The sequence below is a fragment of the Telopea speciosissima genome, chromosome 1 (genome assembly GCF_018873765.1).
Source record: "Telopea speciosissima isolate NSW1024214 ecotype Mountain lineage chromosome 1, Tspe_v1, whole genome shotgun sequence".
Classification (NCBI taxonomy): domain Eukaryota; kingdom Viridiplantae; phylum Streptophyta; class Magnoliopsida; order Proteales; family Proteaceae; genus Telopea; species Telopea speciosissima.
In genome coordinates, this window is record NC_057916.1 from 83,521,587 (window position 1) to 83,536,252 (window position 14,666).

Consider the following 14,666-nt stretch of genomic DNA (forward strand, 5'->3'; position numbering starts at 1 on the left):
CTTTTTTTTCTCTTTTTTTTTTCTATTTTCTTTATGTTCTTTCTTCTTTTTCTTTTCTTTTTTCTTTTCTTTTCTTCTTCATTTTCTTTCTTTTTTTTCTTTTTTTTCTTTTTTTTCTTCTTTGTCTTCTTTCTTCTTTTTTCTTTTTTTAATTTTTTTTTTCCTTTTTTTTTTTCTTTTTTTCTTTTCACTTTTTTTTTCATTTTCTTTATTTTCTTTGCTTCTTTATTTCCTTTTTTTTCTTTATTATTATTATTATTATTATTATTATTATTATTATTATTATTATTATTATTATTATTATATATTTTTTTTACACTCTTTTTTTTCTTTTCTTTTTTTTTTGTCCACGGCGTCGTGTGGGGGTCTGCAAGGCCCCATGTATGGGCTGCACCGTGCTTGCACGGCCCCGCGTGCAGGGGTCCATGCCAGACTTCACGGCACCGTGGGGAAATCTCCACGGCGTCATGGGCCGCTGTCCCACGGGACCGTGGAGATTTCCACGGCGCCGTGGGCGCGATGGAAAATTCTTATAAATAGAGGGTTCCTCCCTCATTTCTTCACTCTCATTTCTGCTGCGAAGCTCTGCTGTTTTTGATTTTTGACTTCCTCTCTTTTTATTCACTCACATCATGTCTTTCCGCCGACGAGGATGCCAACCTCACAGGGAGCCATTGCTCGGCACTACTGCTCGCGAGGCATGAGCTGCATGGTACCCTTCAGGGGTCACCCTAGTGGACACTGCCCGCCACGGTTGTCAATCCATATGGGGCCAGGTCAGTAGTCTTACTCTTTCCTTTTCAATTTATGCATTTTATTTATTATATTATTAGCTTCATACCTCACCGCATAGATTCGAGGTAACATCCCCAGATTCTGCCCCAAGCACTTAATGACATGTAAATCAAAGCGAGGCCATCAGACACTATCCTAAGTGTCTTTTGGCACGCTAATCTAGGTAACGCCTCTAGATACCAACCCAGGCACCTAGTGACATGCGAATCAAAGCGAGGCCATCAGGCACCACCCTAAGTGTCTTTTGGCATGTAAATCGAGGCAATGCCCCCCCCCCTTTTTTTTTTTGCTATTTATTTATTCAACTGTTGTTCCAATTATTTTGGCTAACCATTTGCCTTATTTTTCTTTACAGGGCCAACCTCTTCCTTCGCTCAAGAAGTATTGTGGGCTGGAGGCTGTTTCAGAGTGGTACCACACACTCTGCCCTGCGGTACAGTCGCGGGTGGTTTGGACCGGGCTAGGACACATCGCTTCATCCCTAGCCCTCGAGTTAGACAGCGCGACTGCGAGGGCTTTGATAGAGAGGTGGTGGCCGAGCACCCATACGTTTCACCTTCCCTTTGGTTAGGCGACAGTCACCACCCTAGATTTCTACATGATCACGGGATTACCCTTTGGAGGGGTACCTGTGATACTGACTCCGGAGGAGAGGATCATAACCTCGACGGAGCCGTTAGAGCATCTGGAATATTACAGGCAGCAGCTGGGGATCGCCGTTACTGGGAGAGAGATCCCCACGTCGATCCTGAGGAGTTCCTGGGATGAGAGCGTCGTTACAGACCAGTCACCGTCCGACCTTTAGGATCAGTAGGCTCGATGCTTCCTCCTCTTCTTACTGGCGGAGGTGATTTTCAGCGATATGACTGGTACTGTGACAGCCGATGCCGCATATGTTCGCTTCTTTGAGCACTTTGACGTGGCCGCGGGCTACGATTAGGGTGGTTCGGCGAATGCCTAGTTCCTGGATATATTGGACTATCTGGTTGTGGGGTCGCCAAACCTGATCGGATGCTGCTATGTCCTATGGATAAGCTTCCCCAACTTTGCCTTTCCTCCTTTTTTTTTGTTTTATTTTTTGTTTATTGGAGCTCACTTGCGACTATCTATTACAGACATGGAGCTATGAGATCCTTCGATTCCGGGTCCCCAACTTCAGACCTGGGGATGACCCCGGAACCACCTTTCCTCGGACTACGCAATGGCGTAAGTCCCATTTGCTCAGGAGCGGTCGCCATATGGACCTTGGGTCCATTCGCGGCCTCCTGAACGAGCTGCAGCCTACCGAGGTAAATCTAAGCTGATTGTTTATCTTATTTTCTCTTTTCTTTTCTTTCTTCTTCTTTTTTTTTGCATTGATCTTGACTCTTACTTGACAGACTTCTCTCCGCCCTTACTTGGGGGAGATGATTTTAGAGCCGGACCTATTTGATAGGGCCTCAGCTCTCTCCACCCGCAGGGTCCTCTTCGAGGGCCCATGGGGTTTGCCTTCTACTTGGGAGAGCAAGTGTCCCTACAGTGGTCTGAGGCTCGCTCGGTGCCCTGCCCTCCTCCTGCTCGAGTTCATCAGCCAGCCTTGATGGATCGGGAGGAGATCGAGCACTGGAGGGTGGGTGAGCCGGCGACTGGGCTGGTGCTAGTCGAGACGGACTACATTGACTTCCTTCTCCGAGAGACAGTCTGCGTCCCCCTCACCCGCGAGGGGCCTCAAGTGAGATTTTCTCCATTTTTCTCTCTTTTCCTTGGGTTGTTAACCCAGCCTTTATCTTGACTTGCTTCTTTTCTTGACAGTTTCCAAGTCTCCCCGTGATTCCAGGGGTTTATGGTGGTGGAAGCTCTTCTCGCGCCTCTCGAGCGGTGGAGGCAGAGTCAGGTGTTTGGCCTACTGGAGAGGTTCCAGCCCTGCGGATTGCTGGTCCAGATGACCACATTCTAGGATATCGTTTATGGTTTATCTGCCATCACGAGCCTGGGATGGTCGAGGTCATCTTGCCACCTCCTCAGGCTGCAGATGCTGACCTAGGCCTCCCCCTTCCTTATGATGGGGTAAGCACACCTAACTTTCCTAACATTTATCCATTGTCTTTTCAAATTCTTGATATTTTGAATGGGTATCTTGTCCAGGTGGACGCGAGTCGATACATCGACATGAGGCGTATGATGGCGAGTATGGACGAGATGATCATATCTCGCATGGATGTGGGCCATCGAACGGTAATGCTTCATCTCTTTCCCCCCCTTTTTTTTATTTTATTTCCATTTTTTTTTATTCATGCTTATCTTTTGTCTTTCCCCTCTCTTTTTTAGAGGGTCGAGCTCGACCATTGTAGGAGAGAGATTGAGAGACTGAGGCTTGCGAATGAGCAGCTGTAGCTCAACCTCACGTGGGCCGAGGTCGAGAGAGATGCCCTGATGGCGTCACAGAGCGGAGAGGGGGGAGGCTTGGATGTTGACGATTACTCCCCTGAGCCGTGACCATTCCTCTTCTTTTTTGTTTTATTCTTTTTCTTCTTTTTTTTTTGGGAAATGTTGTTACAACTATGTACATTTACTCTCCTTCCTTTTTTGTTTATATTTATTTTTTGTATGGATACTGGTGTAATTTTTATGTACACTTTTCTTCTTCTTCTTTCTTTTTTTTTTTTTGTACACATAAACGAATTGTTTATGAATTCATTGGATATCTTTTTCTTTGAAATGCACACGAGACTCCATCCCTTTCTTTAGAAGCACAAATTCCATTGATGAATGATGTCATTACATGAGAACGGACAGAGAAATTGAGAAAGGACGGACAAACAAGTAAGGATAGGAACATCAGATTGATATCACTTATTTACAACATTTTTCGGATAACAGAATCACCACTTCTTGTGTCACATCTCTGGAGTTCTGAAATTCTCCATCTTAGGTTATTCCTGCCTCGGAGATACTAAGGAGGGATATAAAAACTGGAAACCCATGAATCTCACATAATTGTACCCTGGTGTTTCTGGTTTTTCTATCTCGGCCTTCATCCAAGGCCAGTTCCATTGGATTTCTTGGACATCTTTCTCCTCCAAATATTTCTTCCAGTCTTGGACCTTGTGGAATTCTGGCTTTTCCCTTTTTATTTGATAATGCATAGGTCAGAGGTGAGGACACGGAATTGGTGTTACCAACTTTAGTTTTTCCATCAACCATATTTGGATCACCGCCGGAGATTCATGAAGGGAATCTGTTCCGTATTTCTGAGACTAACTCATGGTATCAAACCCTTTGAACGTTTCTACTAAAATGGTAGGAGCGATGTCGCATCCTTCTTCAATCTGCTTAACCAATTCTGCAATCATTGGAGACATGCCTTTTCCTGGAGATGTTAATAGGTTCCTCCCAATCATACAGAATAAGTATGCCCACTTTCTGCATCTGATCTGTCCTTCTTCTTCAAACCTATGGTTGTCGAAGATCTTCACAATTTTCAGCGCATCCACCTTGTTATAATTGAGAACTTGCTTTAACTCCTTCTTATTCATGGCAAAGAAATCTTCCAAATTTTTGAAAAGTTGGTCTTTCTTCATGGTTAGGAGGAACAACTTTCCTCGAGGGGGTGACATCATGCAAGCCCGGAATTCTTTAATGGTCGGAGCCAGCCAGACTTTTTCGAAGCAAAATGCATGCAATTGGGGGTTCCATCACTTCGACACTTCCCTTAGCAAGTCATGATGGAGTTTGAAGCAACCGATTCTTCCCAATATTGCCAAACGGTGATCCTCTAGAAGTGTAGGCTCATCCACATTCATCTGGAGAGTCCACTGGCGCAACTGTTCGTCGAGTCCTTCTTTCTTTGGTCCCCTCATACTACCTGCATCAAGGATTGGGTTAGCATTTTGCGACATAGAATGAATAATCCTTCGTTACTAACCAGCTCTCGATGACTCTACTCCTAAGCTAGGTCAAGGAATAGAAGGCCAAATGGTGAGATTTACCCATATGTGCAAGGGACGCCGGCTGGCAGAATTTTTGGGAGGAAACCAACACAATGCCCTCTTTTTTTTTTTGCTGAGACCATACCCGAATACATCGAGTTGCCTACGTATCCTTTGAGAGGAATCAGGTCGAACGTAGTTCAAATCCTTACATATCTCAGACGAAATACTTCTTTAGCTGGTCCATGTTGACCAATCCCCGAAGATCTTCTCCGTCAAGATCAGAGAGTTGGACTGCCTGTCCTGGTAATATGGTCTTGACTTTGTAGGGTCCACTCCAATTGGGTCGGAACTTTCCTCTTGGGTCGTGAATTGGAGCTCGCTGCTCTCTAAGGACCAAATCTCCTTCTTCAATGCTTCGAGTGCGGACACCCTTATTGAATGCCCTGGCCATTCTTTGCTGATATTTCTTAAGATTGTCCATGGCCTTCATCCTTTTATCAGCCAGGAGATTGAGCTCTTCATATCTGGCCCTTACCCATTCCCCTTCTAGCAATTGACTATCGAGTAAGACTCGAAGAGAAGGGACTTGAATTTCTACTGGCAATACAGCTTCCGTCCCATATACTAGAGAATATGGGGTAGCTCCGGTAGAGGTTCGGATAGACGTCCGATATGCCCATAAGGCCAGTGGAACTAAACTTGCAGAGGTTCTTACGCCTTTCCAAGTTTCCTTACAAGTTTACACAAGAGGTCCTTGATTCAAACCATCATACACACACATATACAAGTGTTTCCAACAAAATCAAAACAAAGTGAAGGGAAAGGGTTTTTCATATTTGAAACTTATATTTCAAAAAGAACATTTCAAAAAAGGAAAGTTTTGAAACTACTTTTTGAAAACACAAAATCTGACAAAACACACACTATATATACCTTCTCACATTATATATATACTGATGATGATATTTGTTACATCGATCACATCCACAGATATTGTTTTCAAACTGCTTGATCTCTACCCACAGTTAGCTATTACTCGTGACAACGATGGCTCGACAACAACGATTAAATTGTTGGCATCAAGGCCAAACGCATTTCCAAGTGGAGCACTATACGGTGGTACACGGCAACGGATCTTCTACAGATGTTTAAGTATCCTTTCTTCTTTTATTCTCCAAATAAAATAGCGTTAATGACAAAATTGGATCAGGATCGTCTCCAGGGGGCCCAACGCCCAGGGTGCATCCAGCGGTTGAGTTGTACCGCACACATCTCGGCGCACACCTAGGGATGTGTGTGGCATAGCCCAATGACTGGCAGCACCCTGGGCGTGCTGGACTCCTTGGAGACAAGCTAAATTCAGTAAAGTTATATGCTTTAATAGGAAAAAAGTTTCCCTAATTGGTAGACCAGGTAATTAGGGAGTCGATACTCTATTATCAAAGACAACTAATTTCATCACATGGAGATGAAGGGAATATAACAATTTGGATCCTCTACTACTGCCTGCCCTTGTGGCCGGCGTGCAGCCTCACACAGGCTAATTGAGTATTTGAATTTTTTTTTCTGTAAAAAATCAATTATTGAATAAGACCGACTTGTCTTAGTGTAATGGGCTATGATGACTTTGCATTGAAATTTACAAAGGTAATGTATTCCTAAAATTTGTGTCTAACCTCCACTATCATTGGTGTTGTAAAACAAAATTTCTTCCAAATTTAAATTTATTGGCACTGGGAACCCAATCCCCTAAGTTTTCGATTTTTTCTACCTTCACTAACTTGGTTCTTAATTTCTTTTTTATGGGTTCTATATATGATAGTTCCAGGTATGAGAAGCAGGGAAAGTAAGAAGACAATTCATGTCCAAGTCCTTGAAGTACTCAAAAGAGTTTGTCACCAAATTTCAACTTTGGATGATCAAGAACTTGAAAGAATTGGAGTGTATGATAGCCTTTTCCTTGCCACCAAGTTAGGGATAGTTGAAATCGTCACCGAGCTTATAAAAACAAATCCCACTTTATTAGACAAAGTGGATAAGCAAGATCGAAATATACTTTCACTTGCAATTCTGTCTCGGCAAGAAAAAATCTTCAATTTCATCTGCGAAAGAAGTGGAATAGCGAATTCACTTTCGCATTCAAAGGATATTTACCAGAACAACATATTACATCTAGCTGGAATATCTTCTCCTTTCTCTCTTGAACAGGGTAAGATGCCTGGTGCTGCTTTGCAAATGCAACGAGAGCTGCAATGGTTTCAGGTAAAATAATTCACCTTGCTTTTTATCTATCTCAAATTTGACATTGACTTCAAAATAATATTGATTTTTCAATATTTATTATATAAGGAAGAAAGAACGCTAACCGGTATTGTCCTGGGCGTGTACCTGTGCCTAGAGACATAGAAAATTATCTCCTCCAGTTCCTTGGCTAGTTCCCATTCCCTCTAATAAGGAGGGGGGGGTTGGATCACATCCGGGTAGAGTGTTCGGGCAGGGGTAGGGTGGTCATTGCGCCCGCCTCCCTTGTTAGGGGGACTGGGGAACTAGGCCAGGCAAGGAACTGGAGGGGATAAAGATCCTTAGAGACACAACCCAATGCAAAAAGACCAGCACTGCCCACCTTTCCTTTTTTTCCCTTTATATTAATATGGTTCAAATATTTCTTCTTAATTAATTTATTAATATTAACCTGATTTTCTATCGGTAAGGCCTGGCCTTGCACAATGGTATTAAGGTTAATTCATTGTGACCAAGTGATCATGGGTTTTTCAGTTTGGAAACAGTGTCTACGAAAGCCAAAGGTTAGGCTGCGGTCATTATTCTCGTGCACCCTTTTTTAAAAATGAAACCATTGAGAAAAGATTGAAATGAAATTCAAATAGAACCTTGGAAGAAAAATTAAAAGCCACACAAGGCTCAAAACAATAGAACTTAAAGGACAAACTTCGAGAAAAACTACCAAAGAGTAATAAGTTCATTAAATTTTTTTGTAAATCTATCTAAACAAAGCAGAGAAGACAACAAAATGGTTAGCAAAAATTTATGTTGCCTTCAAATAACACTTTTTTTATTTATAACGTTTGGTTGCACCATTACAGGAAATGGAGAAAATAGCACCAGCATATGCTAGAGCAGAAACCAACTCAAAGGGTTTGAAACCTCGAGAATTGTTTACACAGGAGCACAAAATATTAGTAAAAGAAGGGGAGAAATGGATGAAGGATGCTGCCAATTCATGTATGGTTGTTGCCACACTAATTGCAACCTTTACATTTGCAGCAGCTTTTACTGTTCCAGGAGGATTTCATCAAGTTTCAGGCTATCCACTTTTCTTGAGACACAAGTTATTCTATCTTTTTATACTATCAGATGCTTTATCACTCTTCTCCTCCTCCACTTCAGTGCTGATGTTTCTTTCCATCTACACATCTCGTTATGAAGAAGAAGATTTTCTCAAGGCGTTGCCTAAGCGATTGATCATTGGTCTCTCCTCCCTCTTTTTCTCTATATTGACAATGATGGTAACCTTTTGTGCAACCATGTTTCTTATCCTCACTAAAAAACATAGGTGGATTGCCATTCCCATCACTTGCCTTGCTGGTGTCCCAGTTACATTCTTCGTTTTGTTGCAATTTCCACTCTTTCTTGACATGTTTTGGTCCACCTATGGTCCTGGGTTATTCAAAAAGCCAAAAGATATAAGACCTAATGATTTAGGCCCAAGTCCATCAAATCCACAAGACCCGGGGCCTAGTCACCTAAGACCATCATGTCCCCAAGACCCGGGGCCTAGTCAATACCGAGAACCAATTCGTATATGATTAGTCCCAACCAGTTCTAAAAATCTGGCCCAACATAAAAAAAAATCTTGTTAGTGGAGAATCTTTACAATGCCTTTAGAACTTTTTTAGTGCATGATGACTAGGCAACCTTGGTTTCCCTTTCCTTTTGATCTCTCTTGTGCCTTTTTAATTTCTCATGCACTCCACCTTCTCCCATACATTTTCTTGAGCAGGTACATCAACACATTGAAGTTTGCATCGAGACATTGAAACTTACATCAAGACCTTGGAAGTATCTTTCATCTATTTAAATTTCTAGATTCTTCTTTTTAGCAGATTAAGCTTATATTCTCAATCCTTGGATTGTAAATGTAAGATTGTCTTTTTTCAACCAATATAACTCCTATAAAAGGCCATCAACTTCTTGTATTTGAATAATGAATTTTGATAATTTTGAATAAAGTGCATTTGGCATCTCTTTGAAACAAGTTGAGTTTATTTCTTAAAAACCTTGAAAAGTAGTGCTCATCTTCCGCGTCCAAACTAGAAAATTTTTCCATCCTCCACTGGAACATCCTGGCAGTCCCTGCTTGCGCAACTACTAATAATTAAAAAGAAAAGAGAAAAGCATTGAATCCCTGAGAACAGTCACCATTAACAAACTAACGGGACGTACAACTGTAACTCCCAAATCATTATAAATTTATTTTTTTTAAAAACAATTTAGTCCATGTCCAACGAATGGATCTGTCCAAATCAGAGAGACCTATAAAAACTAGGTCGCAAAATTCACAACTGATGCTCAAAAACTTCTAAAAGTTTAATATAGGGTCAGGCTGGGTTTTGTGTTTTCTTGGCCCTAGCCCAGGGTCAGGCTGTGCCTAGGTTGAGGCCTCGACTCTGGCAAGGTCAGCCCCACCTTGTATTATATAATATATAGAGAGTCGGCTTTGGTCCAATGGTCAAGGTTGTTCTATTGGGATCTTTATCCCTACAATTCCTTGTTTGTCCATTTCCTGCAAATCCTCACATAGGGGGGAAATGACCACCCTACCCCCTACCCGAACACACTGCTCAAGTGGGATCCACCTCCCCCTATTAGAGGAACTTGGGGAAATGGACCGGGTAGAGAATTGCAAGAGATAATTTTCCACTCTATTGGGTCTAAATAGTCATGAGTTCAATTTTGGAACCAAACTCTTTGCAAAAAATTTTTTTTTTTTTTTTTTTTATTGTAACATAGGCTTTGTTAGGTTCACAACTCAATGGGCCAAGATATTCAGGATCTGGATTGAGGATATGCTTGGCCCTGACAGGCCGGGCTGGACTTGAGTTTAGGTTAAGGCTCCTAGGGTTGGACAAGGGTTCTGGCCAAACCCAGCCCGTTGACACCCCTTGTTCTGAATCACAATTTTTATGTAATTACTCTTGCTCTTTCACTTAAATTATTGAAATGCCACCCGCCATCTTGTGGATGGCATACTCATATATAGGGGGAGGGGGGTGCAAGTTTAGCCTTTGCTCGCCCTGAGCCCAAGTAGGGATTAGGCTGAGATACCCTAGCCCTAATGGTCAGTTAAGGACTAGAAATTTTTGGCCTTGAGTCAAGGTTGGGTTAAGCCAAGTTTGAGGCCTCGAGCTTATCTCAATTAGGGTCGACCCTGAACAAGACCCTCTTGTCCTCCTCCTTTCAATGTATATGTTATATTGGGGAAATATTCTCTACACTGGGTAGAAACATGGGGGTTGAGCGAAATGACCACCCCCACCCCCTGAAATGGCCGAAATGACCACCATGTCCCACCACATGTGTCTGGGCGCATCTTGCGCCCCCCATGCACTCCCAAACAGGGAATATTGCCTCATATATCTTATATCAATATATATTTTATAGGGGGCAATCTATGTGGGGGAGGGCATGGGCCACACATGCGCAATAGCCAATGAGAGTGCGCTTGGCATATCGGGGTGCAAGATTTCCCTTTCATGGGGGCGGGATGGTCATTTCGTCTTCCCCACTGTGTCTAGGTGTGGCTCTTGTGTCCCCACCAAGAACTTTTTTCCATATTTTATAATATAACTTAAAACAAGGCCGATTGGGCTGAGTCCGGCTCAACTCTTGGTCTCAACCTAGCCAGGCCCAACCTTGACTTAGATGCAAAATTTTCCAGCTTTGACCTGCCCATTAGGACTGGCCGACTGGGTAGCTCAGCCCAGGCCACGTTGGGACCCAGGGTTGGTCCGAGCGACAGGACCAAAATTGCAACCCTTATTTGCAATGGACAAAAGAGAGATGTTCTTCTTGCCATCACTAAGAAAAATAACTGTATTTAAAACACTACCACTCTTCTACTAATAGTCTAAAACTGACTCAATCCAATCCCACAAACACTCTTAATCTCTTAACGAAAAAAAAAAAAATCCCACCACAGGAAACTCCATCTAAACTAAACTCCTACAAACCAGGAACCAACTAAAAACTAACAACTTTATAACGGAAGGAAAACCCAACACCACAGAGCAACAATCAATACTCCAGTCAGTCCGGTGCATTACTTGTGCACGTAAAAAATGTCAGACCAAGCCATGGAAGAAGAGAAGGGAATGGTGATCGAGAAGTTGATTCACATAGTTAATGAGATATCTGCATTCTCCAACTACAGATTTTCTCTCAAGAAGCAGTTTCGCAACTTAGCAAATCGATTGAGGCTCTTATTGTCCATGTTCGTAGAGTTCAGGGACAACAAAGACCCCATCCATGATGACACTATGATTTCCCTTACGAATTTGAAGGAGGCTCTGGAATCAACTAAGTAGCTCCTCCAATTGGGTAGTCAAGGGAGCAAAATTTATTTGGTGAGTTCTATATGAACTTCTCTGTTTTTTTTTTTTTGTTTTTGTTTTTTGTTTTTTCATTCTGTTTGTGGAATTAGAAATTGAAACTCTCTCCCTCTCCCTCTAGTGACATCTACACTTCTGTTGTTCCATTATCCGTTAGGATTAGGGTTCGACAATAACTACACTATATTGGAACTTGATTGATTGGTTATCTTCTCTGCTCGATTTCCTCTCGGAATTAGCATTAGCAATTTGATGGACAATCTCATGCAAAAAATTTCCTTCTTAAAGCGATATCGCCCACTTCTGCATATGGGTTTCTAATAGATATCTTACATTGGATTAGATTTTGGGGTTGCTTTATAATTAAGATACATCTACCTGGGTTGAGATGATCTGACTCATCGTATTTGGAATTGATAGACATCTTTATTTAGGAGTATCTTTGTCTTTGTTTCAATCAATGTCCGTTCACCATGTAAGTTTGATTATTCGGCCAAAAAAAAAGTCCGTTTCATAAATCATAAAATCTGATCATCTCTGTATCATCTATTGTTCTGTTTCATTCTCTTTAACTTCGTGATGATCAGCTATTAACCTGAGTTTTGGCTTCGCATGGAATTGCTAATAGGAGATTCGGATTTTTGTGAGACTGACTTTTGCTGTAACTGGGTTTTTAAATGCCTCAACTGATTTTCTTCCTCATCAGAAAAATAGAAAAAAGTTATAATTTGATTCTATTTGGCATTAGTATCTATCTTTTTATGTTTACCATATGAAACACTTAATTTAACTCCATTTTCAGGAATTTTAGGGATTTCTTCCGGTGAATGAACTGGAATAAGTCTTTTTGTCATCCCATTGTAGGAGTGCCAAATAGAATAGATTGGAAGATTAATAGGACCTATTACTGAGATATGATCTGAAAATTTTTGTTTTACTTTCTTCCCCTTTGTTAAGTGTTGTGTGTGTATGTGCACACACACACACACACACACAGTTGCATGGGCTCATGAGCTTGCATGTATGTGGGCATGTTTGTTTTGCATGTTGTTTGCTGTAATAGTTGTGCAGCTTCTAAAATCTTAAGGCTTTACACTCCTAGAGTTTTCAATTCCCTTTAAGTTTATTGTTCATAGGCTGCTGCATTTTGTCTTTTACTCATCTTACTTTTGCATATGAATTTCACTTACTTTTGATGCCTTGGGTCCTAGAGATCTTATTTATTTCTTCCTTGTTGCTTTACATACCTTATTTACTCTTGTAATCGTATCTATAAATAAACAAACAAGGCCTCTATCATTCTAGACAAGCCAGTCAATTCTTCTCAATCTTCTTCTCAACTCTGTATCGAAACCCAAATACTTTGGGTACTTTTTTATCACTAGGAGGAGTTCGGCCCCACACATTAGAGGCTTCGGCTGCCCAAGGCTGAGCATGGTCAACTAAAACTTGCCGCCTCCACTTGTTGACCGGCAATGGCACCATCACCCACTGCCACTCACCAATGGGGCCTTGGGCCCTCTCCTATTTCTCACTAGGGCTTTGTTTGAACTCAGCTATAATGTTCCTGTATCTTAGGTAATATCTCAACAGTACAACAATGTAAACACAACACTACAAATGGTATACGTGAAACCTCTCAGAATCATTGAGAGTTTGTTCAAGTTTTCACGTTTGACCTGGTCTTAGACCTTTTGAATAGGTTACTTAACACCACAGAAGGGGCTGGGACCCCTAGCAAGGATCGATGAGAGGGACAGTGGTACCGCACTATAGTCTTGACTCTTGATTAGATTTTTAGTTAAGTCAGTCTTGCCTGATGGATGAGGGACTGAGTGATTTCATGGATGCTGTGAGGGCGATCCTTTAATTTTTACTAGGTGGTTAAAATCGAAATATGATCAGGCATATCGTCTGTGGGCCAAATGGACCAAGGCTGCCATGGATCTCAAGTTTTAAATCCTTGTTTGCACTAAATTGGGTACTTTTTTAAAGTAGTTAGTTATGTAAATGTGTATATATGTACTAGTTGATGCCAATCCAGTATCTTTATTTTATGTTTTTATATTGTGTTGGAGGTTTTCTTCTTCTTCTCTCTCTCTGTTGATAATCATTCAGTTGGAGGGATGGTTACGAGACTTTAAAATCCCCAGTGTACTTAGATGAATGTAAACTGACTTCTGGCAACCTTGAGGACCAGCGTTCATCTGCAGGTGAGCTGTGCCTTGTTGCCAAGCGCAATGCGCGCTTACAACATTGTATGCATTGCTAAGGCGGCTGGTGTCATTCACCAACTTGTTGTTGGCCTCATCTCCACTTCTGACCCACGAACTCAAGAAAATGCTCTCACTGTCCTCCTGAACCTTTCCAATTTCAAGGATAACAAAGTAAGCATGATATCTTCTGGGGCTGTCCCTGCTATTGTATATATAAGCTCCAGAAAGGCAGTATGGAGGCAAGGGAAAATACAGTTGCCATACTATTAAGTCTCTCTGTGGTGGATGAAAACAAGTTGACAATTGGTGCATCAGGGACAATACCAGCACTTGTGACACTGCTTAGTGAAGGTAGCTATAGGGGAAAGATTGTTGCAGCAACAACCCTCCTCCACCTGTTGTGCATTGGCGAAGAGAACATGGGAAGGGCAGAAGTGCTGGTTGGAGTAGTGCCCCCACTGATGAGAATGCTGACCGAACCTGGAAATGGATTGGAAACTAAAGCACCTCGTCCATACTAGTTTTACTGGCAGGCTACCCCGAGGGGAAGGCAGCAATAGAAGCCACAGAGGATGTAGGCGTCAAGGTTGAGGTGTGAAGGAGTGGTCAATCAATTGTAATTACAAGGTCCAAGACAAAATAGGTTGCTGTTGAAAATACCCAATAAACAGAAGTAGTTATAGATAGAAATTGGTTATACCATCAAATTTCACACATTGTTGGTTAATCCAGAGTAGAATCAACCTACTCATATGGTCGTAACTTTCATTAGAATTTTATTTATTTATGGGAAATTTTCGGGTACTTCCCTTGAGATATCATGTAAATATAAAACACCCATTGGTTTTGGAAAATTACGCATGCCCCCTGCTTTTGTAAAAAGTAACAAATGCACCCATCCCTCTAACTTGGGGCTAACAATTCTAGAATTTAAAGGGAAATTGATCAAATTGTCCTTGCGAGTTGGGTTTTATTAAAAAAAAAAGAAATAACCAACTCATCTTCCCTAAATCGATCAGGGTTTTAAAAAAGAGAACACCTCCTTTGCATATGCACCTTGAAATTGAAATTTTGAATTTGTGTAATCTTTTTCAAAGGGATAATTTCTTAGATCCACT

At 41.6% G+C, this 14,666-nt stretch overlaps 1 protein-coding gene across 1 annotated transcript; it reads left to right on the forward strand.

The window, feature by feature from the left end:
* The first annotated feature begins 6,536 nt into the window (after nt 1-6,536).
* LOC122655728 (ankyrin repeat-containing protein ITN1-like) lies at nt 6,537-8,530 on the forward strand. Its single transcript, XM_043850029.1, has 2 exons — nt 6,537-6,968; nt 7,808-8,530. Exons 1-2 carry the CDS (start codon nt 6,537-6,539, stop codon nt 8,528-8,530), a joined length of 1,155 nt encoding a protein of 384 aa, XP_043705964.1.
* Nucleotides 8,531-14,666: the final 6,136 nt, after the last annotated feature.

What these genes read in the sequence shown, in the direction of transcription:
- LOC122655728 (XM_043850029.1), top strand. Translation starts at nt 6,537, where the DNA reads ATGAGAAGCAGGGAAAGTAAGAAGACAATTCATGTCCAAGTCCTTGAA. An exon ending in GAGAGCTGCAATGGTTTCAG is followed by an intron (nt 6,969 to 7,807) that starts GTAAAATAATTC and finishes GCACCATTACAG; the next exon opens with GAAATGGAGAAAATAGCACC.